The following is a 23462-nucleotide window of genomic DNA, read 5'->3' on the forward strand; positions in this document are numbered from 1 at the left end:
TCTGCAATGTATTTTTAAGGGACTGAAAACTCTGTATTTATTTATATATTATATTTATGAATACCACCATCCTCCAAGGCTCAGGGTGGTTCATATAAAATAGAAACAATACAGGTAACTTATTTTTACAATAATAAAGTGATGACAACAAACAACATAGAATAGTATCCCCTGTGCAAGCACTGGGTCATATCTGAACCTTGGGGTGACGCCCTCTAGCGTTTTCATGGCAGTCAATATGGGGTGGTTTGCCGGTGCCTTCCCCAGTCATTACCATTTACCCCCCAGCAAGCTGGGTACTCATTTTACCGACCTCGGAAGGATGGAAGGCTGAGTTAACCTTGAGCTGGCTGCTGGGATTGAACTCCCAGCCTCATGGCAGAGCTTCAGACTGCATGTCTGCTGCCTTACCACTCTGCAGCACAAGGCTCAGAAAAATATATAGTAAATATTAAATTAAGTCATACTGATAGCCCAGTAGGTTAGGCAGAATTGTAATGGGTGCCATAGGAGGGAGGCTCAGGGGGGGAGGGCCCTTGGGAAGTGGTGGTTCAGTTTGACCTAAACCAAATGCCTGGTGGAGGAGCTCCCTTTTGCAGGCCCTGTAGAACTGTTCAAGTTTCGTCTCCTCTGGGAGCTCATTCCACCAGGTGGGTGCCAGGATGGAGATACCTCTGTCTCTGGTTCAGGTCAAGCGAGCTTCTCTGGGTAATTATTGTTGAGGGGAGCTTGCTAACCACCCAGGGCAGTGAAGATAACAGGAAAATGTGGTTCAGGTTACAGGAAAATTTGGTTCAGGTTGGTAGCCATGTTGGTCTGAAGTAGAACAAAAAAGCCTCAGTCCCTCAGCATATATGTGTGTGGACGAGAAAATCCACATTTTGTTGTATCTGAGGAAGTGTGTATGCAGGATGATTTGGTGTTTTTCAGTGTTGCGATTTCAGAAGTGCTTCTTCAGTGTCTTAACTTTGGAGGCAGTGCTCTTAGTGTATGTACTCCACCTCACGTTCCAATCAGTGGTCAAGAATCAGTGTTTTAATAAACAAGGGATGTATTTGAATGGGGAGAGATTATCATTTGTGGACAGACTAAAGCAGTTTGACCCTTGGATAAGAAGTAGATTGGTGGCACAAATTATACAGAACAGTGCTCAAAGAGAGGTGACTTAGTTTTCCCAAACACCTGGTATTTTGTGGATTTATGGAAATTATTTTATAATTTATTATCCGCCACTCCCAAGCAGGCTTGTGGCGGGTTACAGATATCCAGTTAAAACCCTATTAAAACAGACAAAAATACAAATATAATAGACCAACAACATGGCGGAGAAACCCCCCCTATCCCCAACCCCTACCCCTACCACTAGAGGGAGGAGGCAGGAGAGACGAAGTAATCAAGTGTTTATATAGATATCAGGGAAGTATGTATGCACTAATCAAAAGATTTGCACATTTCCAAAAATTGTTTGTCATCACATTGTATAAAAGGACATTGCTAGTGCCTTACTAATGGAATTCTCTGGTCTTTACCACTTTGCATTTTACTGCAATAAATTTCGGTCTACTTCTTGAATCTCCCTGCTGTGTCCTTCATTCATTGGCCATTGGTACACTAGGCAAACAAGCCCATTTGGGTAACAATCCACTTTACAATTCTGGATCAGTGCTTTGAGCCTGCAGAGGAACAAACCTTGTTTGAACAGCACTAATCTTTACCCTTGCCCCTACATTTGTCCCATCTCTTCTTCCATTCTCCCTCTCTCTCTCTCTTGCACAGCTCCTCTTCTGCACGTCCCAAGAGGAAGTTCAGTCTGTTTTCTTAACTCATCTTGGAGGCTAAATAGAATAGCCAGATACCGTGCTTGTTACCAATAAGCCCCTGTCGTTCCTGGCTCAGTTATATCTATGCAAAATGTGGGAAGACAATCAGCCTCTTGATGTTTAAGGCCACAGTTTTACAGCCTTGACTAGCAGTTCCAGTTGAGCTGGAATCCTTTCACCCTGATCTGTGCACTGTGCCTTTACTTGAGAAACCCATCCCACTGCATTCATTGGGGCCTTGCTTTGAAAGGAAAGGTTGACAAGGTCTATCAGGGGTAGTCAAACTGCGGCCCTCCAGATGTCCATGGACTACAATTCCCATGAGCCCCTGCCAGCAAATGCTGGCAGGGGCTCATGGCAATTGTAGTCCATGGACATCTGGAGGGCCGCAGTTTGACTACCCCTGGTCCATATCCTTTACCTGAAAGCACTCTCATTCAGCTACAGGTAGATTTGCACATAAGTGTGGATGCCCAGTTTAAGACTTAAGACTGCTTGGGTTTAACTGGTTTGTTAACCAGGCAGTTTATTTACTTATTTAGATCATAATCTTATGACCACATATTTTAATTTGTATCTTGCTTGTGTGCGTTTGTGTTGGGCTAGACTAACAATAACATTTTCAGAACACTTTCCTGAGAGTAAGCCCTGTTGAGTAGATTTAAGTAGGGTTTTGCGTGGAGCTGTTGAGGATTATTCTCTCAATGGGTGAAGAATTGCTGGCAACTCATTTTCAGGTTGGTTTAAGCTTTTAGGGAGCAATCCCCTTTACTAAGGAGTAAGCCCTAATCTTGGTAAATGTGTAGTACTTGTGACTGTAATAGAGACTGTTTATGTTATGCAAGTAAAACGGTGGAGTTCTTAAATACGTCTACATAGATATAAATGACTGTGTGCATACTTTTTGATTTGCCATCAAGTCACTATTTATGGCAACCTCTTAGGGTTTCAAGGCAAGAGACAGTCAGAGGTATTTCTTTGTGTAGTATTGGACTAGACTTCTTTGGTATTTCCCATCCCAGGAGTAACCAGGGATAACCTTGCTGAGCTTCACAGATCTTCCAAGATGAGGCTAGCCTGGACTATCCAGTCAAGGTGCATAAATACTAGTCAGTGTTAACTTCCTTAAGCACTGCACGAGAAAAGCCTGCTTTCCCCAACCCACCAAAATACAGAGTCAGAGTACCTTTATTGGCCTAAAACTCAAAAGACAAATTGTTCATAGAAGTACTACCATTCCTTCCTCCTGCATGTACTCCAGTCTAAACCCACTGAAATCAACATGTGAAGCAACTTGGCATAACATTGCATCATAACGGCAGCAGTCCTGTGCACATTTACTGGTGGGAAAGCTCCTTTGAACACAGTGGTATTTACTACTGAGCAGACGTGTTTAGGCTCATACTGCAGCTCTGCTTTGTTTTAAATAGAATTTAGAGCTGGGCGCTTGCTGTCATTTTACCTAAACTCTTTTCCTCACTGTACACGCTTTTTAATGCTGCTTGACCAGAATTTGAACTTGGTGCAAACCATGCTAGAGACAGGGGACTCTTTTTCTGTATCTTTCCAGTGCTTCAGTCAGAACATTGTTTCCTTTTGCGAGCAAAATCTTTACTTTTCTCAGTAGTCCTGTTGATTCAAGCTGGACTTATTGACTATCCAGGGTGCAGTTGAATTTAAGAGGCCTTATTTCTGAGTAAAATACATGGGTGTAGGCTGTAAGTGAAGTTAGCTATTCCTTCCCTCCTCCTACCTTAAAAACATGCGTGTATTATATTTACCATCAAGTTGTAGTTGATTTATGGCAGTCCGGCAGGGTTTTCAAGGCAAGACACAGTCAGAGGGGGTTTGCTATTGCCTGCCTCTGCATAGCAACCTTATACTTTCTTTGGTGGTCTCCCATCCAAATACAAACCAGGGTTGACCCTGTGTGATGTTCAAGATCTGGGTAGCTTGGGGTGTCTAGATCAGGGCATACCCTAAACACAAGAGGCAGCTAATATCAATAGTACTTAAAAAATTTATTGGGCCAAATTAAAGGTTTCTGGAAATGTACACAAGTTTCTGAATTTCACAGGTTTCCTTAGCAGGCAGACTGGAAAGGTAATAGACAAAGGTAGCAACACTAATCAGGTTTACTCATATGTAAGCACCATGATATTCAGTGAAGTGATTCTCAGGGAATTGTTTAGGGTTGCAGCTCTAAGGTGTGTAGAACTGGGAACGGACATATTTAAAACATATTGTACCAGCTCAATTCACAATCTTCCAATGAATAATGATTAAACTTAGACACATAACCAACATCTAAAAATTAATTCAAGCCACAAGAGAATATGTTCCAAAATGTTTTCTGTAAGCCGCCCAGAGCCATAGGGAAGGACGGAATAAAAATCTAAATAAATAAATAAATAAATAAATAAATCCAACTCGGCAGCAACAGGAAAAACAGCACCAGGTTCCCTCGGCAGCAGGAACATAAAATCATGCAGGCTGTAATCCCCGTAGTAAACCTGCTTATACTGTCAATTAAAAGGCAAGAAAGAACCGAGTTAGAAGTCGGGGCAAATCGAAACGCTTTGCCATAGTATATAAATGCCAGAAGAGGAGGAGCTAGGCAGAGGCGCAGAGACGGGTTTTCAGTGTTTGCTGAGAAAGCTGAAATCGATGTTGTCATCAGAATTCTCTGCAAGGCACAATCTGATGCAGCGTTTGCTTGCAAAGCCTACTGTAGCCAGTGGGGGGCTTAACCCAAGGCAAATCTGCACAGGATGGCAATTTTAGTTGGCCAAACACGGGCGTGTTTTCCACTTGCGGGCGTCCTGACGAGCACGCCTATCAGATTTCTGTCCCGCGGACTGAAAGTCGGACTTTCCCGAAGACTTGCACCTTGTCGCGCTGCATCGATCGATCCCTTCCGTCCCGTTGCATTTCATTCGGGAGGTCTGCAAAAGCAAAATAATCACCTATTTGATTGTTTTGTCGCACCCCCATCCCCCCCCCCCGCCGACTATTGAGAAACCGAACTAGGAACTACCTTTCCCGTGAGGCTATGCGCGCTTTCCTTTCGCCTATTGGTGCAGACGAAGGGAGGGTGGGTACGTCGAGCGCGAGACAAAGCTCCGCCCCCGCGATGCGATTGGCTGTGCCCGTCGGCGCAGGCTCCTCCCCTGGACCCTATCAGTATGAAACGAGCCGCTGTTAGAAAGCTGCAGGCTGTTTTGCCTTTGCTCAGACGAGGGACGGCCCGCTTGCGCCTTCTAGAACCCTCCTGCCCCCGGACGCTCTGGAACTCCGCGACACCCGAACGTTCCACGATCGAACCCTCCGATCCCCTTTGATAGCGATCCGGCCGCCGACGCTTGGCTCCTGCCTTATGCAGTCCCGCGCTCGCATAGAAATATTGCTATGATTACTCTGGCAAGGCGGACTCTCGCAAGCTTTGGACTTCGCGATTGATCATTGACTTCTGATCAGCCCCCCCGCTCCCTTCCCGCTAAAAAGGCGCTATGATCGTGGCGGACCCCGAGGGCTGCGCCGGCTCCCGAGTGGAAGGCTATCTGCCCTGCGAGAACTGCGGACCTCTGAACGGTAAAAAGGTAACGTCGGAATTCTCAGTTTGTTTTTTTCCAAAAATAAAAATAAGGAAATTGATTTGGGTCTGGGGTCCTCTGCTGCCCTTTCAGGTGCTGTTCTTTTTTTTTTTTTCGTGCGTTTCCCTGGGCTTTGTGAATGGCGCTAAGGACGCTCCGGCTGGTGCCGCACAGTTGCGGGAAGGGTTCGCGGCTCCTTCTCCGATAGGGATAGGTTTGAGTGGAGGTCGTTGCATCAGCCGCAGAGAGGGCGCCGGGCGATAAGTCTGCGCGACCCGCTCTATCAGATGTCCCCAAATGGAATGGCCGGGGAAAGGTCTGCCGCGCCCCCTTTCCAAAATAGCAAGGCGATATCATGTCCCCAGTAAACACGGTCAGGTTGCTATGGCGGAACGTGCCCCGTCGACTGATCCCTGGTGGTGTGGAGTTCCAAGGACGCGCGTTTATGGAGCCTGGATGGATGCCGCCGGGATCTTGGCGTGGCTTGCGCCCGATCCAGCCTCACGCCCCGCCGCCGCCGCTTTCAGCCGGGCCCTAAAGAGCTGGGCTTCAGAAGGCGGGCAAGTACGGGCTTGCCTTTTACTGCGGACCCTTAGTCCTTCCTGTGGGGGCGGTTTTAACTGCCGATCGGTGTTTTTCTCCAAGGACCGTGGGCATGGCTTTCCTTCTGTTTTCTCTCCAACAACCCTGTGAGGTGGGTCAGAGGCGGGCGTTCTGAGAATCGCCCAGTGAATGTCCTAGCTGGGGATGGGGGCGTGAACCCAGATCTCCTAGGACTTGCTTTGACACTTTAACTAAGATCTAACATTGTCTCTGGGGCTTGTTTCTGACAGCTTTTACCTTGCTGAGTTTGCATGCCCTGGGACACTTTGCTGGATTTGGCAGTAGACCCCACTATAATTAATGGGGCTTGAAGCCAGACGATTTGGTATGGGATGGCTTCATTAAGGTGCCCGAGCCCTTTACATGCCCTCTTTTGTTCGTCCCTTTGGGGGTTGGATTCCTCCTCCTTTCAAATTGTGCTGGTGGGTCAGGGGAGTCTGACACCAATTTTAAAAATCTGGGAATGTGGAGAAGAGCAAAAAGTCACAAGCGAGCAGTGACTCGGGGAAAGCTCATACCCTGCCACACATTTCGCTAAGTCTTTATGATACCATTGCAGTCTTGCTCTTTTCTACTGCTAAAGGTAAAGGTATCCCCTGTGCAAGCACCAGGTCATGTCTGACCCTTGGGGTGACGCCCTCTAGCGTTTTCATGGCAGACTCAATATGGGGTGGTTTGCCAGTGCCTTCCCCAGTCATTACCGTTAACCCCCGAGCAAGCTGGGTACTCATTTTACCGACCTTGGAAAGATGGAAGGCTGAGTCAACCTTGAGCCGGCTGCTGGGATCAAACTCCCAGCCTCATGGGCAGAGCTTTCAGACAGCATGTTTGCTGCATTACCACTCTGCACCACAAGAGGCTCTGCTGCTACAGGCAGACTAAGGAGGCTGTCCATTCTGAGCTGTGAATATAAAACCTGCAGGGTGAAAGTGATTCTTGCTTGGGAGAGATTAATTCAGTAGTGAAGCTTGCTGCATGACCTTGGAGGCCTGTCACATGCCTAACTTAACTTGTAGGGTTGGTGTGAGAACAGCACAGAGGCTGGGCCTCCGTTGGGGGGGGGGGAAAGGTGATGTCATCCGCTCAGTCTTGTCCGACCCTCGGCGATTCTGTAGGGAAGTCTTCGCCATGAGTCTTCGCCCTGTTTCTAACTGCTTCTTTTAGTTGGTTCATCAGCTGTGATTGTGTCGAGCCAGCGGATCCTTTGGCGACCACGTTTCCTTTTGCCGCTGACCGTGCCGAGCATTAATGATTGGGAGAATTAATGTTGGGGAGAAAAGAGGGGTATAAATACATAAACAAAAAGTATGCACAGTTCTTGGAAGGGCAGTTTTTGGAGGTTGCTCTCTTTGCTTCCCTTTCCTTGCCCCCAACTGTCCATAGATCCACCCACCCCCCGCCCATAATAAAGCCTCACTTTTAGAGGGGCTTTCACTGCAATAGTAAAGTGACTGAGAGGGCACCTGTTTGTTTTTCCAGTTAGAGACGCATTGAAGACATATCAGTTAAAGATAAGATCCCTGTATCCTCTGGAGCGATGCCCAGGGATGCAAAAAAACCAAGCGATTGCAAATTAACCAGAAGGAGCCTGGCGACAGCCAAATGAGCTCCAGCGCATGGAGAGTCACTGAGTCAAAAGACTGCTTTAAGGTTTGTTTATTTGTTTGCCATGTCCACATTTTCGTGACTCCCTGGCTTTCAGCTTTGAGTGGGCGGAGCAAGTGCTGAAGGACCACAACAGCATTTGCCTGCGGGTGTACGCCCCTGAAGTTTGAACCCAACAAAGGAGGACTCCCCCCCCCCCAAGCCCACACCCTAGTATCTGCCCAGGCTTTTGACAGAGCCTTCTGCTGATTGTGCAAGCTATTAATACTCTTGCACTCTGTACTTAATGTATGCTGCTTCAGTTTATTGGTCTTAAATTTTATATTTTTATACAGTTATTTTATTCTATTTTACTGTTTATAAATTTTGTATTTTATATTTTGCAAAGGCCTATGGCTATATACAAATAAATGTATCACTATCACTACAGCCCTCAATCCAAGCAAAGTCTTTTGAACACCCTTGCCTCTGTGCCCTTTTTTTGTGTGTGCTGCTTTCTTAGTACACGTGAGGACAGACCCCAGTGGTTATTCATGCATGTGTAAGTTGCTTCCCCCCCCCCCCAAGATGCACTTTTCACTCGGTCCCCTTGCATCTCCATCCGAGATGGTTCCAAAGAACCTTCAAAGTGGCTCTTAAGTCATAATTTTGACATTTGTTCAGACATAGCGCCTAAAGGTGCTGTCAAGATTTAAAGGGCACAATAAAAATGTACTGATAGATTCAAGTGGGGGGAAAAATCACAGTCCAGTGGCACCTTTAAGACCAACAAAGATTTATTCAAGGTGTGAGCTTTCGAGTGCAAGCACTCTTCCTCAGACTATGAACTGAACATCATGACAGTGGGAATATATGAGCAAAAGTTAATCCTGTTAAATTAGTAAACTGTGTCACAACATATGAGCCGTATGATAATCCTTTTCTAAAACAGCCATTCAATCCCCTCGAATTCAGTTGTAGTTCACAAAAACATAGGAGAAATAAAGCTGTCTATGTCAGTGATTAATGGCTTCCACTCCACCGTTTGCTGCTGCCCCCATCTGTAAATTGTGTAGATCTTCAATTGACTGGCTGAAGCATTCCACCAAGTTCTCCAAATCTCTGCTTGTTCATTTTTATAACTTATTTTAAAGAACAAGATAATAGAAGAGGGATACAAAAGAAGAAGAGGGATTATACAAAAGATGACATATAGTTCAAAAACCGCTAGGAGCCAGCTTGGTGTTGTAGTTAAGAGCAGTGGCTTTTAATCTGGAGAGCCGGGTTTGATTCCTCCTCAGGCAGCCAGCTGGGTGACCCTGGCCTAGTTACTGTCCTGCCCAAGCTGTTCTCACCGACCAGTTCCATCAGAGCTCTCTCAGCTCCGCCTACCTCTCAGGTGTCTTGTGGGGAGAGGAAGGTGATTGTAAGCTGCTTTGAGACTCCTTTGGGTAGTCAAAAGTGGGGTGAAAAACCTAACTCTTCATTATATATTAGTGGGTGTATGAAAAGAAAATATTTCTCCCCAGCATTCAATATAATTTAAAGACATTTTCTATAACATAATGAACTCCTTACTTCATGTGTGTTTGTTTGCTTTTTGAGTAGGTCTTCTTGTTAATGGTCTGTTTCAAAGTGAAACCCTTGCTGGCCTCAGTCCTCTGGAGCAGGGGTAGTCAGCCTGTGGTCCTCCAGAGGTCCATGGACTACAATTCCCATGAGCCCCTGCCAATGCTGGCTGGGGATCATGGGAATTGTAGTCCATGGACATCTGGAGGACCACAGGTTGACTACCCCTGCTCTGGAAGAAGTGTTTCTCATGTGGGCACCAGCACTCAAGAGGCCCTGCCCTTCAGCTAGAGGTAGATGTTTAGTGCAAGACATCTTAAGTGGATACAAATCCACAGGGAAGGTAATGGTGAAATCATAGGCCAGGGGTGGGCAAACTGTGGCCCTCCAGATGTCCATGGACTACAATTCCCACGAGCCCCTGGGGCTCATGGGAATTGTAGTCCATGGACATCTAGAGGGCCACAGTTTGCCCACCCCCTGCCATAGGCCCTGGAAGTAGCCTGGATCTGAACTGTTCATAGCTGGATTGTTGGTTTTTGTAAGACTTACTGATTGCATTGCATTCTGAAAAAGACGCACTGAGCTGAAAGCATTGGAACGCTTCTTACCACCTTGTTAAATTGGAGGCTAAATGTTGAACCATCTGAATTTTCCAGCCTTCAGTGGTAATTACTAATGAAGTGTGTTGCAACAGTCCAGCCTGGAGGTGAATAAGGCAGACGGAAAATAACGTTTGCGGAACAAAAGGTGATTACTCTCTTTTAAACCAGGGAGTGGCTTCTGAGAGCACGGATGGCAGGGGGCAGATGTTAAAGCAGCTACAAAAGGATCAAACTTAGTGGCTTTTCACAGTTTTATATTTATAAAATAAAATGGTTTTAGAAGAGGAGAATTGGTGGGGGAACATACAAATCTCAGCCTTTTAATTCTCCTATGGAAAAATGGTCCTGATCCTTCTTTGGTTTGCCATCAAAATGCGTGAGGCGGAGATTTACAGCAACTAAAAGTTTTATTAGATATTTATGCCCCAGGATACCAAAGCAGTGTGCAACATATAATTCTCTTCCATTTTATTCTTACAGCAGCCACCCTGTTAGGCAAGGTAGGCTGAGACTGATGGGCCCGGGGTTACCCTGTGAGTTTCCAGGGCAGATTGGGGATTAAAACCTGGGTCTCCCAGGCCCTAGTCTGACAGTCTTAAGAGCTACAGTACACTGGCTGGTAAAGGTAAAGGTATCCCCTGTGCAAGCACCGAGTCATGTCTGACCCTTGGGGTGATGCCCTCTAGCGTTTCCTTGGCAGATTCAATACAGGATGGTTTGCCAATGCCTTCCCCAGTCATTACCGTTTACCCCCCAGCAAGCTGGGTACTCATTTTACCGACCTCGGAAGGATGGAAGGCTGAGTCCACCTTGAGCCAGCTGCTGGGATTGAACTCCCAGCCTCATGGGCAGAGTTTCAGACTGCATTTCTGCTGCCTTACCACTCTGCGCCACAAGAGGCTCTTCCACTGGCTGGTAGCAGCCGCTATTTGGCCAGGTCTGTGCTTTGCATTTTGCCTTCTGCAAAATCTGGGTTAAATGGCCTTAGTCAAATTGCTGTCTTTCCGTGCCTCACCTGCACTAAGGGGAGTAGGATCTGTTTCCTTTGCAAGGGAGGGTGACAAAATCACTTGCTAGTGAAGCACTTTTGAGTTTTGAAAGTGCCATATAAATGTTATTAAATTCCCTAAGATCCTGTGTCAAAAAGGCAGAATTAGCCATCTCTCATTACACTCCTAGGCAAATGAGTGGAGGGGCTTAGCTGCAGCTTCTTTTAAATGTTAGGATATAATGTTCATTCTTTTCCTCTGGAGGATCTTAAAATCCCAGTTGTCTGTTCATTGAAAATGAGAGGGGCACCCTGCTTTCTGTATGGGAATAGCAGGCCAGAGTGGGAACAGGGCTCAGGTCAAGAGGTGTGATGTCTTGGAGGAAGCCTTTGATGTCCCACAAAAGACCTTTGATGTCTCCCCCCACCCCCCACACTGTGTTTGAACCCGGAATGCTAACCATAACTTAATAGCCATGTACAGCCACAGAGTTCCTTATCTACTCCACAGCTTTGGTTCATCAGCACAATAATTTTGTGGCTTGAGAGCCGGTGCAGGCAAGTTACAGTTTTATTGTGGTCTTGCAAATATTGGCTCACAGTTCAGGATATTTCCACCCTAAAGAGACGTTTTTTCAGACGCATAAATGGCTGGAGTGGGGGAGAGAGAGAGAAGAACCGATACGCTTTGTTGCCTGTAGGTGATTTGCGCATGCTGCAGGTAACCAGGGGAGAAGCTGTTAGCAGGTATGTTATCACTGGGAGCTGCAGGTACCCTGTTCTGTGCAAGGCTCACATCCGTTTTTCATAGCACAACCTTCTGCAGAGAGACCCAAATTTACCCTTGCAGGGTATGCTCATTACTTGAGATAAAATATCTGTTTGCTTCGCAGGGAGCTGAGTATGCTGGGCGCATGCTTTGTTAGTGAGGTGATGTGTTTGTTAGTTAAGCAGCTATGAGAGAGCGGGGTATATTTAGCAATGTGTCCAGATCTGAACCTTAGGTGTTCCGGACATCCCGCGTTGTTGAATATTATGCTGTGTGCTGTGGCAATCCTCTGTACCTGAACTGGCTTGTCTACACAGGAAAAGCCAGTCGAAAATAATAGTTATAGTTAGCACCCGATTCCTTCTTCCTGTTACACCTGAACTGATATTGTGATGCATTTATATAGCACTTTAGAGAGTTCTATCCAAACCCTTTTTGTAGATCAGTGGTTCTCAACCTGGGGGTGGAACAATCCTTTCACAGGGGTCGCGGCAGGGCAAGTAGCTTGGCTGGGGGGGGGGGGGCGCCATCCACACAACAACCTTGTGGGGTAGATTGAGATAGACCGTTTGTCTGTCTGGAGCAGCGGAAAAGAGCGAGATCGCCATGGTGGGACAAGAGGCAGAACTGAACTGAGAAACCCTGGGGGAAAAATAATTTATATGCAATCGTGAACAATGGATCGTCACGCCATTGGTCAGTTTTGGTTTAATTTCTGTGAAAGAACACTTGCATAATTTTATGGTTGGGGGTCATCACAACATGAGAAACTGTATTAAAGGGTCGTGGCATTAAGAAGGTTGAGAATCACTGTTGTAGATCTTCCTGTGATCTGTGCAAGAAAAAATAGGCTCTCTGCATAGCACTCAGGAGTCAGATGCATCATTTCAGCTGGGCAGTGTGCTGGCTTGCGCCAGGAAAAAAATGCACACATGCTCTTTAAGGCAACTATTGAACTAGCAGTCCCATTTAAAAAGAATCATGGTCAGTGTGTTGGACTGGGATCTCTCTGACTCTGGTTCAGGTCCCCAGTCTGCCTACCAAGCAAGCTCCCTTGATGTCCTTAGGCCAGTTATGAATGCTCTGCCTAACCTTCCTCACAGGGTTGTTGTGAAGATTAAACGGAGGAGGTGACAACAAAGTAAGTTACAATAATATGTTGGAGAGAATATTTTGGAAGAAACCTAAGTGAACGATTTTGTGGGGGTGGCGGGAGCAGCAAAGGACGGGAGAGAAATCTGCACTGCAGCCCCCTCATCGTCTCAAAACGGACTTCAGCGTCTCTTGGAATGAAGACATTCAGAGTCCGCAGATAAACCTGTGCAAGAGAAGACTATATGCCACGAGGTTCTTCAACTTGTAAAGATGGGGAGAATCTCTTTTTTAAAAAATGGATGTAGTACCACCAGTTCTTCATGTACTTAAAGCATCTGACACCAAAAGTAGAGAGTGGGACCAAACTGCATCCCAGTCGAGCTAAATGTCATACAGGGGTTACTCCATTGCTTAAGAATCGGGTTTCTAAAGCAGCTGAGTCCGGATTTGTAAGGCAAATGCAAACCTCCAGTTCGGCTGTCCTGGCTGACTGCGGTGTAAGAACATGAAAAGAGCCCTGCTGGAACAAACCAATAATAACGCACGTAGTCCAGCACTGGGTCTCACACAGGGGCTAAGTGATTCCCCGGACGGCCAACCAGAAAGCATACAGGCTGAGGCCTTCTCCTGACATGGTCTCTTGGCTCTGGGATTCAGAGGCTTACTGGCTCAGAATGTGGAGATTCCCCTCAGTCACTATGGCTAGTAGCCACTGGTAGACTCCTCTTCCATGAATCTATCTAATCCCCATTTAAAGCTGTCAGTTCATCTGCTGCTCACAAGGGGTTGAAGGAGCACATGGACTGGGTCTTCACCACGATCAAATCACAGTTAGTTCATGAAGCTGAATGCAACTTATTACTATTATTCTTATTTAATTTGTCACCTGCCACTCCCAAGCAGGCTCATGGCGGGTTACAGGTGTCCAGTTAAAACCCCCATTAAAACCCCATTAAAATGGACAGAAAAAATAAAGATACAGTAAACCAACTTGCTGGTAGATTGAGGGGGGATTCTGGCAGGTTGAGAGCAGGCCTGCCTTTGCTGGCAACAGATTTAGAAGCCCCTTTGGTGGCCTCCTCAGTCCTTTGCTGGTCTCCCTGCCCAAACCCATCCAAACAAAGGGAATGAAGATTTTCTCCATAACTTCCTCTTTCCATTCCATTCCTCAGAAAAAGAGACAAATCATGCCAACAGGTATTAGTTATTGTTTAAAAAATGCATTTTAAATTGAATGGTTTTAAATGTGTACAATACTTATATCAGGCTTTGTCAACCTGGGCTTCATGAAAGCCTGGGGTTTCTTGACAGACCTGGAAGAGTTTCCTGAATGGATGGGAGTTAATTAAATTAATATATTTTAAAAACACGTATTTGGTGATTTGACCCTATGTCAATATAGTGCTTCCAGTCCCTATGTGGACATGTGAACTCCAGCAAATGGCCAGTGATGGGCCTGGAGGGGGTGGGAAGGGGAGGGGCCCCAGGTGGGCATGTACACAGCTATGCGTCCCAGCGATATTCCACTTCTGGGCTTTCTCAAAGTCTGAAGTATGTTTCAGGGATTTCTCCAAAATAAAAGTTGAGAAAGGCTGACTTGTATTGTCCTGAGCCTTAGGAGAAGGGCGGCATAGAAATATACAATAAATAAATTATGAAGACAGGCTTGTTTTGCTGTTGCGTGGGCATGTAATTTGCTTAACCTTTCCTGACTTGCTTATCAAGCATGCGTTTGCCAATTCCTGACTAAGCGTGCGCGGCTGGGTGCAACGTCACTCTTCCGAGTCAGCACACTGGAGCGTGTTCAGGAACTCGGGTCCCCAATACTGGTATTTTTGACGGGACATCGAGTTGGTTTCCCAAGCTGAAAACTTGAGCATTTAAATGTCAGATAGGCCCATGAGCCCTTGGCTCTGTGAGCTTACACAAACAATAGCCTTCTTCATTTGTAGATGTTATAGCCAGAGGAGGATGTTGTCACGGTTAATGAGTTTACTAAGCCTTAATTATTGCCAATGCTGCCACTTCATAAACTGAACTACCATCCCAGTGACATACCATACTGGTTTTTTTTAGGGGGGGTGGGAAGTATCCTAGGTGTAGCCTGCATGGGGCCTTTTGCCCACTCCGAATGAATCCCTGCAGTCTACACTGAATTTGATTTCCACTTTGATTTGGGGCACTTTAAATTTTCTCTCTACAACATGCATGATTGATTCGTGGTGACCCTAGCTTTCCCCTGCAATATTCTGGAGTGGATATAAGCCTTGATATTTGAAAGACCTCTATGAGCAAATCTGTAGACAGCTCTTTGTTGCAAATTAGTTTGCCTGGGAGCAAGGGAGTCTTTCCTGATTGGCCAGGGTGTCAGTTCAAAGACTTCCTGGTTCCTGGTTGCAAGGCTTTCCTTAAGGTGACTGCACTCCAGAAGCCCTAACTTCTCTCAGCAGAGATTTGCCTCTTGGATTTATTCCCCTTCTATGCTGTCTCCAATTCCCCCCCCCCACAAACACACACACACTCATTCAAGAAAAGAAAGAGCTTCCTGCTGCACTTGCCTTCTTTCCCCGTTCTGAGCTTCCCCAATCATGTGCAGAACACTTTCGGTTTCAGTTGGGGGGATAGAGGAAGACCCAAGTTCAAATCAATTTGAATTCCGCAAGGATCTACGCAGGAAAAAACAAAGTACGTGCAGAATCAGCCCTAGTTGAGTTCAGGTGGATTTAATAAGGAAGTATCTGAACAGCCAGTGTGGTTAGTGTGTGGGACTTTGAGCTTTGGTGGCTTTGGTTTAAGTTCACACTTAAACCTAGCTGCACGGGATTCAAATCTGGGTCTATGAGATTCTAGTCATATGTGAGTATACTGAATCAAGGTTAGTATTTTCTATTCAGGCTGGGAGCAACTATCAAGAATCTCCTGCAGATGTCTCTCATAACTAGATCCTTTTGTCTGGCGATAATTAAGGATTGAACCTTGGACCTCCTACATGCCAAGGGGATTTTATTTATTTATTGTTATATTTATATACCGTCCTCCTTGACCGCTCAGGGAGGTTTACATCAAGCAGGAACAATACAAATAACCCAGTTTATAATAATACAATAATAACTATAACATTATGAACAATAGAACATTGGGGAGAACAATAAATCAACGCCTACTTGACGGCCTGGTGGGTGTGCTGTGATCCAGAGAGTATGATAGCTGATTCTGCTATTGTGAAGATGGAGAACTCTTAAATTAATCAGATACCAGGAGGGGAGTGATTAATATCTGCCAGCAGAGAATGCCACATTTGGAGAGCTGTCTGTTTCCGCCCACTTGCCTGCTTTAAAAAGTCATACTCTCTGGGTGTTCACGCTCTCCCCTTGGTGAAAAGGAGGGTTGCATCACAGGGAGCTGTGACGTGAAGGATCCATGGGCGGGAGTCAGGCTTATTACATGGGGAGAAGATGCTGAAGCCGGAAGCCCAAAGGCCATTGAGAATGAGAAAGCCAGTCGAGCAACATGTCAAGTGTGACGGGCATTCATCAGGGTTTTTGAAAGCGGAGGCCCTAAAACTCAAGGTATGTCTGGCTGGGCTGTTTGATAGGCAGGGATGAAAGGGCAGGAGAGAGTTTGGTTTCTACTGGCTCCTTTATGCTAGATCTGTCTGTATTATTGGGGCTGATCATAGTCGGTCTTGTGTTGCAGTCACAATTGATAAGGTGGCAAGAGAACGACGCTTTCTTTTAGAGACCCATCCCCTACCTAACACTGTCCTTCCCAAGTAAGGAATGTGCTTTTCGTAAGAGCTTAGTTGAGCTTTCCATGGAGTGGTTGAAGCTTCTAGGCCGGTGACCTGAACAAAGTGCTATGGTGCCTCCATCAATGTAGCTGTGGGTTCCTTCGGTATCTCCTCTTTAAAGGGCTGATCCTGGCTTTGTTCGACCTCATTGGACCAGGAGACGTGTAAAAAGACTCCGAGGCTGGATGGTGCAAAGATTTGTGTGTGTGTGTGTGTGTGTGTGTGCTGGAGGCAAATGGTTTTGCCATGCCGTACTGCTGTGGTCCTCCCTCTTGTGCTGTGGGAAAGCTGCATCCCACTCACGCCAAATTCCAGAAGTGCCCACAGGCTTAACAAGTTTGGGAACCTCTAACCTAGAGGCTTAAAATACCAGTCAGAAATGTAGAAGATATTTTGTGGGGTTTTTAGGAGTGCTAATGAACAGCTCTACCCTGACTTGGTTAGGAAAAGCTTAACATATTTTGGAAGCTAATCAAGGTCAGCCCTGGTTGATACTTGGACGGGAGGCTACGCAGAGACAGGTAGCAACAAATTACCTCCATTGTCTAAAACAGGGGTAGTCAACCTGTGGTCTTCCAGATTTCCATGGACTACAATTCCCATGAGCCCCTGCCAGGATTTGCTGGCAGGGGCTCATGGGAATTGTAGTCCATGGACATCTGGAGGACCACAGGTTGACTACCCGTGGCCTAAAGCAACCTGTGGGATTGCCGTTAATTGACTTGAAGGCACTTTCTGTGACCCATTAGCAGCTTCAGGCAGCTGCTCTGAAAAATGGGATTGGGGGAGTTTCTTCTGGTATTATTTCTGGTGGAAGGAGGCTTCTATAAACACTAGAGCTGTTTTTAGCCCCCCAAAGCACTACAGCTTTGGAAGAGCTCTTCAATTTGTGGAAGAGGCCAGATTCTCTGTTTGCCTTACCACCCTTCCTAGGTAGCCAAAGAAATTGCTGGAGATGGTAATTAGATTAGCCACAGATCTCATTTGGCTGTGGTTGCCCCAAAGACTCCATTGTACTGAACTGGGTGAACTGATCAGGGCTGGTTGGTGTGGCTTCCTTATCTCCATTATCCTGTTTTGATCATGGTGCTAGTATGTTATTGCATTTGAGTGTTTGATTATGACTGAAGGAGGGATTTGAATCCCTGTTGGTGACTAAATACAAGAGCAAGGATAGTGCGGTGGCATCAGAGTAGAAACTTGACCCGAGTTCAAACCACCCCCTAGTCACAAAGCTTGTGAAGGGCTTCGCCACCCGGGCCGCAGCTTCTTGTAATTTGGCAATGGCATTAGTCAGTGTGGTGCAGTGGTTAGAGGTTGGGGTCGGATCTGGAAGTCCCAGGTTCAAATCCCTGCTCTGCCCCAAAGCTTGCTGGGTGGTATTGGGCCTCTCCAGCCCTCTCAGGTTGGGAAGATGAATGGGGAAGGAAGAATCATGTATGCTGCCTTCCAGGAAGGGTGGAATAAAATATACTAGCTAGGTTCAGGATTTGCATATTCACAACCTTGCAGGTTTTGGAAGCGGCAGGTCTGGTTTTAAGTCGCAGGCTGCTCGGTCAGACATAAGACACATGGGCAGGTTAGCATCCCTGATGCACGGGAGGGTCCAAACTGAAGGGAGGGAATATACTGACAGGCCCATATCCAGCCTGTGCTGAGGTAGCTACATTGGTTGCTGGTTGCTGCCCGGATCTGGTACAAAGTTTTAGGCCCTTTGTGGTCTGGGTCCCACATACCTGAGGGACTGCCTGTTGCCCTATGCCCCTCCGGAGCCTTATGCTGTGTGGCTACCAACTTATTGGTCATTCTCAGCCCCAGAGAAGCGGTTTGGCCTAAACCAGGGCCAGGGCCTTTTTGGTCCTGGCCCCTGCCTGGTGCAATGAGCTCCCAGCCGAGCTGCGAGCCCTGCATGAGCTTTCGGTGTTCCGCAGGGCCTGCAAAATGGAGCTCTGGACTGAATCTTCAGTTACTTTGTTTATTCCATTGTCGGTCATGTTGAATTCTGATTGATTTGAATTCGGGTCTTCCTTCCCCCCCTATTGAAACAGAAAAGTCTTCTGCACATGCTTAGGAAGGCTCAGAAGGGGAGGGGGAGGAAATGGAGCCTCTTTCTTTGTTTTCTTGAAGGGAGGGAGAGGATTGTAGGAGCCAAGCACAGCTTTCTTTCTTTTCTTTCTTTTCTTGAAGGGGGGGAGAGTATTGCAGAGAGCAGAGAATGAAAAAAAAAATCCAAGACGCAAATCTCTACCAGAGAGAAAATTAGGGGCTTCCCCTTTAAAGCAAGCTTGTCACCTGGGCAACCTTGACCAATCAGGGCTTCTCTAACTCCAGCAATCTGCCTGATTACTCATGTTTTTTCAATCCAATCCTTAAAATATTGAGGTTAAAAAGACTCTTGGATACTGCAAGGAAAAGGTAGGGTCACTCCAGATCAATCATGCTTGTTGCAGAGGGGAAATTAAAATCGGGACAAAATCAAAATGGAAATCGCATACAGTGGAGGTGGCAGGGACTGAATTGACCTGGGATTGGAATAAAAGCTTTGTGCAGCTTACACCCAGGTCTATGGTTGAGGCCCGGGGTAGTGAGGAAGATCTGATCCCCACCCCCTTGGTGCTAGGCAGTGCTGGGCCATGTGCCATCTATGGCCACCTTTTCCCACTCCCTTTATGAGATGTGTTTTGGGGGATGGGAGAATTGACAAATTCCACCATTCTTGTTTGTTTTGGTTTTTATTGTATTGTATGATTTATGTCCTGTCTGGTTTTAGCGGGGACAATTTGTAACCCACCACAAGCCATTTTCAGAAGTGGCGGGAAATAAATTTTAATAATAATAATAGTTTGAATTGATCAGAGGGGCATCTCTTGAGAACTCAGTCATTGCTCTTAGGAAGCCACTGGTCTTTTGAAGACCCTTGCCTAGCACCAAGACTTATCACCTGACTAGAAGCCGTCAGGCATTCCTTGCCAAATGACACCCCTGTTTGTGTCCTCCACTTTATGGATTCTGCAGAAGTGACCTATCCAAATGTAAACTGATACGTTTGTTTAGAATCTCGGGTCACGATGTTTGCGAAGCAAGCTTGTTCCATACCAGTGGATTAATTTTAAAGGACTGCCTCGACGGCCATCTAGCAACCTGAACCTGATACAATCCTGATGCAACAGTTAAGGTGAAAATATGGCATTCTGTACTTCTTAGATGTGCAATGCATGGACAGATACTTTGGGAGCCATGCCTTTAAATATAGCAAACTGTTGTTTGAGAAGTAGGTCTGAAAGTCTGAAGAGGACTCTGTTGGGAACAGTCATCTTGTAGGATCTCACCATGGGACAAAGGTTGATTTTAATGGCCTTCTGCCCCATTGATTGCAATCTCCAGTGTTCTTAGTGGGATCCTTTAAGAAGTAAATTTACCTGTTGCCCTGACATGGCTGTCCCAGTCTAGCCTGATCATACCAGATCATGAAAATTAAGTAGTAGCAGCTCTGGTTAGGACTTGGGTGGGAAACCACCAAAGGAAGCCAAGGGTTGCTATGCAGAGGCAGGTGGCGATGGGAATCCACCTCTGTTTGTCTCTTGCTCTGAAAAGCTTAGGAAGTTGCCCTGAGTTGGCTGTGACTTGATGGGACTTGCCACCACCAATTCTGGATCTGTGTTTCAGAGCAGTTAGTGAGTGCTAAGCACTAAAGAAAGCTCAGCGGTTAGGTAAACATCAGCCTAATGATAATCCAGTGCATCTGATGAAGGGAGCTCTGACGCACGGAAAAAGCTTAGTCTGGAATAAATTCCTTTCATCTTTTAAGGTCCCACTGGACTCTTACTTCTGAGATAGCACAAGCAGGAGAGATCCATGAGTATGCTTCTTGCTGGCAAGGAGGGAATCGTACGTAATCGTGTTGGCGGTTGCCAGTATTGATCTTTCTAGGACAAAATAGTGATTAGTTCAGCTGAAATTGTACAAGGCAGGAGTAGGGCAATCTTGGGTATATGGCACTTACGATGTGAGACCTTTGATATAGTCCTGTTTACTGATGATGGTTTCTGGTTGGCTTAGCTGAGTCACTCTGGAATATCCTTGACTCTCGTTGGAATGGCTTTTGGCTCCCTACAGTCTTCCCCATCATTTTCATCACCGTGAATTTTATTTCTTTTGAATTGAAGCCATTTTCTCCAGGGGAATGGATTTCTGTCGTCCAGAGAGCAGTTGTAATTTCCAGGCCCCACCTGGGGGCTGGCAACAGTTTGTAATATGTTTGTAATCTGTTCCACATAACAGAAATATATTAAGGCCTTGGAGGAGGAGCGTGTCTCATGGCTTAAGTGCCACTCAAGGCAGCCACCCCACCCCTGAGTGCCTCCTCCTCCAACCAGCTTGCCTGTCTGTTCAACAGCCAGCCAATCGCCTTCCGTCCCCCACCCCTGAAAACCCCCTCCTCCTTCCACTTCCCTTTGAGGCTCGGAGGCTGCAGATCCCTGCTGCATGAGAGCTGCCCCTGCTGGTGAGTTCCCTAACAGCTGCCTGCAGCCTTTCCAGGTCCTGGGGGAGGCCGTCCACAGAGTCTTCTGTTGTTGTTGTTGTTGTTGTTAGTTGCAAAGTCATTTCTGACCCATGGTCTTCTACACCCCCTCAATCTAGCACCCGTTCTATTCCTGAATGCAACGGGCTTGGCCCCTAGTGGTAAAATAAAATCTGGGAACAATAACACCTTAAAGATCTACACGCTTTGCCAGAATATAAGCTTTTGTAAATCAAAGCTTCATATGTCAGGCTCAAGTAGTTCATTGAACTCGAACCCTGGGAAGATTTTGTGAATCTTTTAAGCTGCTGATTGACTCAGTGTTTTGTTATTTCAATGGCCTTTGGAGGTAGGGTGTCCAACCTCCAGGTGGTGGCTGGAGATCTTCTGGGATTACAATTCATCTCTAGGCAACAGATCCCTGGAGAAAATGGCGTCTTTGGAAGGTGAACTCGGTGGCATTATACCTCATTAAGGTCCCGCCCCTCCCCAAAACTGACTTTCACCAGCCCCCCCCCCTAAAAAAAAATCTCCCGGTATTTCCAAACCCTATGGCTGCTTCCCTGTTTCTGCGGTTTTCAATATGCTGAGATCTTTGTTCTTTTGCTTGTATTACTGCTTACTTGCTTTTGTTTTTTTAGCAGCCCCCCCCCCTCTCTCGCTCTGAATCAAAAGGCAGGTAAAAACGAATATATTTAAATAATAATAAATGCTAAATTAGTCAGGGGTGACCATTGGCGGTGTTCTTCAAAGAATCCTTCCAAAGTTGTGGTGGAAGTATGGGGGTTAGCAATCCAAAGCTCTGATTGGCTTGTTCTAGCCTCTGGTGATCAAGGAGCATAGTTTAACTAGTCCCGCCCTATAGCCAGCTGCTTGACAATGAGGGCTGGCTCTCTCCTTTGCCCTGCAAGGGCCCGACCTCTGGATCCTGCCTGTCTTTCCTGCTGCAATCTGGCTATTGCCCTCTCTTTATCAGACCTCTGTTGCGTTTGCGTCTCTCTCTTGCAGATGTCGGGGAGGCTCTTGCAGAGTCAGCTGTTTCCAAGAGTGGTTATTTTTCCTGCTGAGTTAGACAGTGTTTGATCTGGGAAGGTGTGTACAGGGGGCGGGGGAGGGTGGCAAAGGTTAGCCTGTGGCAAAGTCCTCTGGACTTGGCTTGTGGTCATCTTTCTGTGTGTTTAAAATTTCAGCCAAGGGTCAGTGAGTTTTTGAAGATTTGGGAGTTTAGGAGTAACTGGCTAGGGGAGGGATTGGGAAACTTCAGCACCCTGGGACCCAGTTTGTGGGAGATCTACTCCACCCCACTCCCCAGCTTCCCCAAGCCAGCTCGAGTCCAGTGGCACCTTTAAGACCAACAGCTTTTATTCAAGGTATAAACTTTCGTGTGCTAGCCCACTTCTTCAGATAGCATTAAATGGAGGTACCTCTCCTGGCCCCTGACCAGAGAAATACATTGCAATCTACCATTCCAAATTACATGACATTCTATTATTCAATGCATTACAATCTACCATTCTAATCTATTATTCCATTCCAAATAAGAAATAAAATATAATAAAGAGGACCTCCCAGGGCAGCTTTTTTCAACTTTTTGACCATGGAGGATTCCCTGAAATATTTCTCAGTCTTCAAGGAACCCCAGAAGTGGTGGCATGACCCTTCAGAAAAGTAAGAGGCAGGAGCCAATCAATTGATCAACCATTTACCATTTCCATTGGAGAGAAAGAGACTAGGTCTGTAGAGCAACAGAGATAGTGGGCTCCAGTGATGTCAGCAGGCATCCAAGCTTCTGGGAAAGTCTGCATAACCCCTGTGGAGCTCTCATTTAGCCCCAGGATTCCCTGGTTGGGAATCCCTCTTCTAGAGGATTGGTAAGAATATCGATGTAGGGGCTTAGTGAGGTTCACATGAGATAAGAAACCAATATCCCAGTTAAGTCCCGGGGATTCCATTGTTCTGTTGTAATAACTTGCAACTCAACAATTTCCCTATCATTTAGTGAACAGGATTCTTTTTTAATGGAGCTATGCATTTTACTTTAAAAATTGGCTTTTAAAGCAGAATGGCATGTAGAAACCAATGCAGGCACCAAATAAAGCATAGTCTGTTTTGAATAGGTGGCTGGGAAGGGGAATTCTTGGTGTGATCTGGGTACATGCACAGCAGAGGGCTGCCTATCCACTGGCTGCCATTCGGGTGTGGCGGTGAATTAAGGTAATAGAATGACCAATGCTAATATGATGGAGCTTCTTTGGGCCAATTCAGTGCCAATTCTTTCTTTGGAGCTGCCAGCATGTTCAGAGTACCTTAACAAGAGGGGTTTAGGCTAGACTTGTTTTCAAGGACACGCCAAAACAGTTTTGTTGTTAGCAAACTGGCTAATGCTTTATATTCCCAGCCCTCAGCAAAATGGTCAAAACACTTTCCTTGCATTGTTGGCGTGCAGTTTATAAGAATCTTAATAAGCAATATCGTTAATGTGTGCCTTAGGCCTGTTTATTGCTGTTAAGCAGTAATCCTTTGC

The 23462-nt window shown here is 46.2% G+C and overlaps 1 protein-coding gene across 3 annotated transcripts in view; it reads left to right on the top strand.

Annotated features, from left to right (window-relative positions):
* SESN2 (sestrin 2) overlaps positions 1-23462 on the top strand; it is a 57539-nt gene that overhangs the window by 11282 nt on the left and 22795 nt on the right. Inside the window, exon 1 of one of the 3 annotated variants that reach the window (XM_077337222.1) lies at positions 5025-5419. The exons of the other annotated variants lie outside the window; for them this stretch is intronic. Coding sequence (XP_077193337.1) covers positions 5330-5419 — 90 coding nt within the window. The 5' untranslated portion in view covers positions 5025-5329. Of the gene's footprint in view, positions 1-5024; positions 5420-23462 lie in introns of those variants that run through there. 3 annotated transcript variants of the gene reach the window in all.

This window comes from Paroedura picta, chromosome 5 (assembly GCF_049243985.1).
Source record: "Paroedura picta isolate Pp20150507F chromosome 5, Ppicta_v3.0, whole genome shotgun sequence".
Taxonomy (NCBI): Eukaryota; Metazoa; Chordata; class Lepidosauria; order Squamata; family Gekkonidae; genus Paroedura; species Paroedura picta.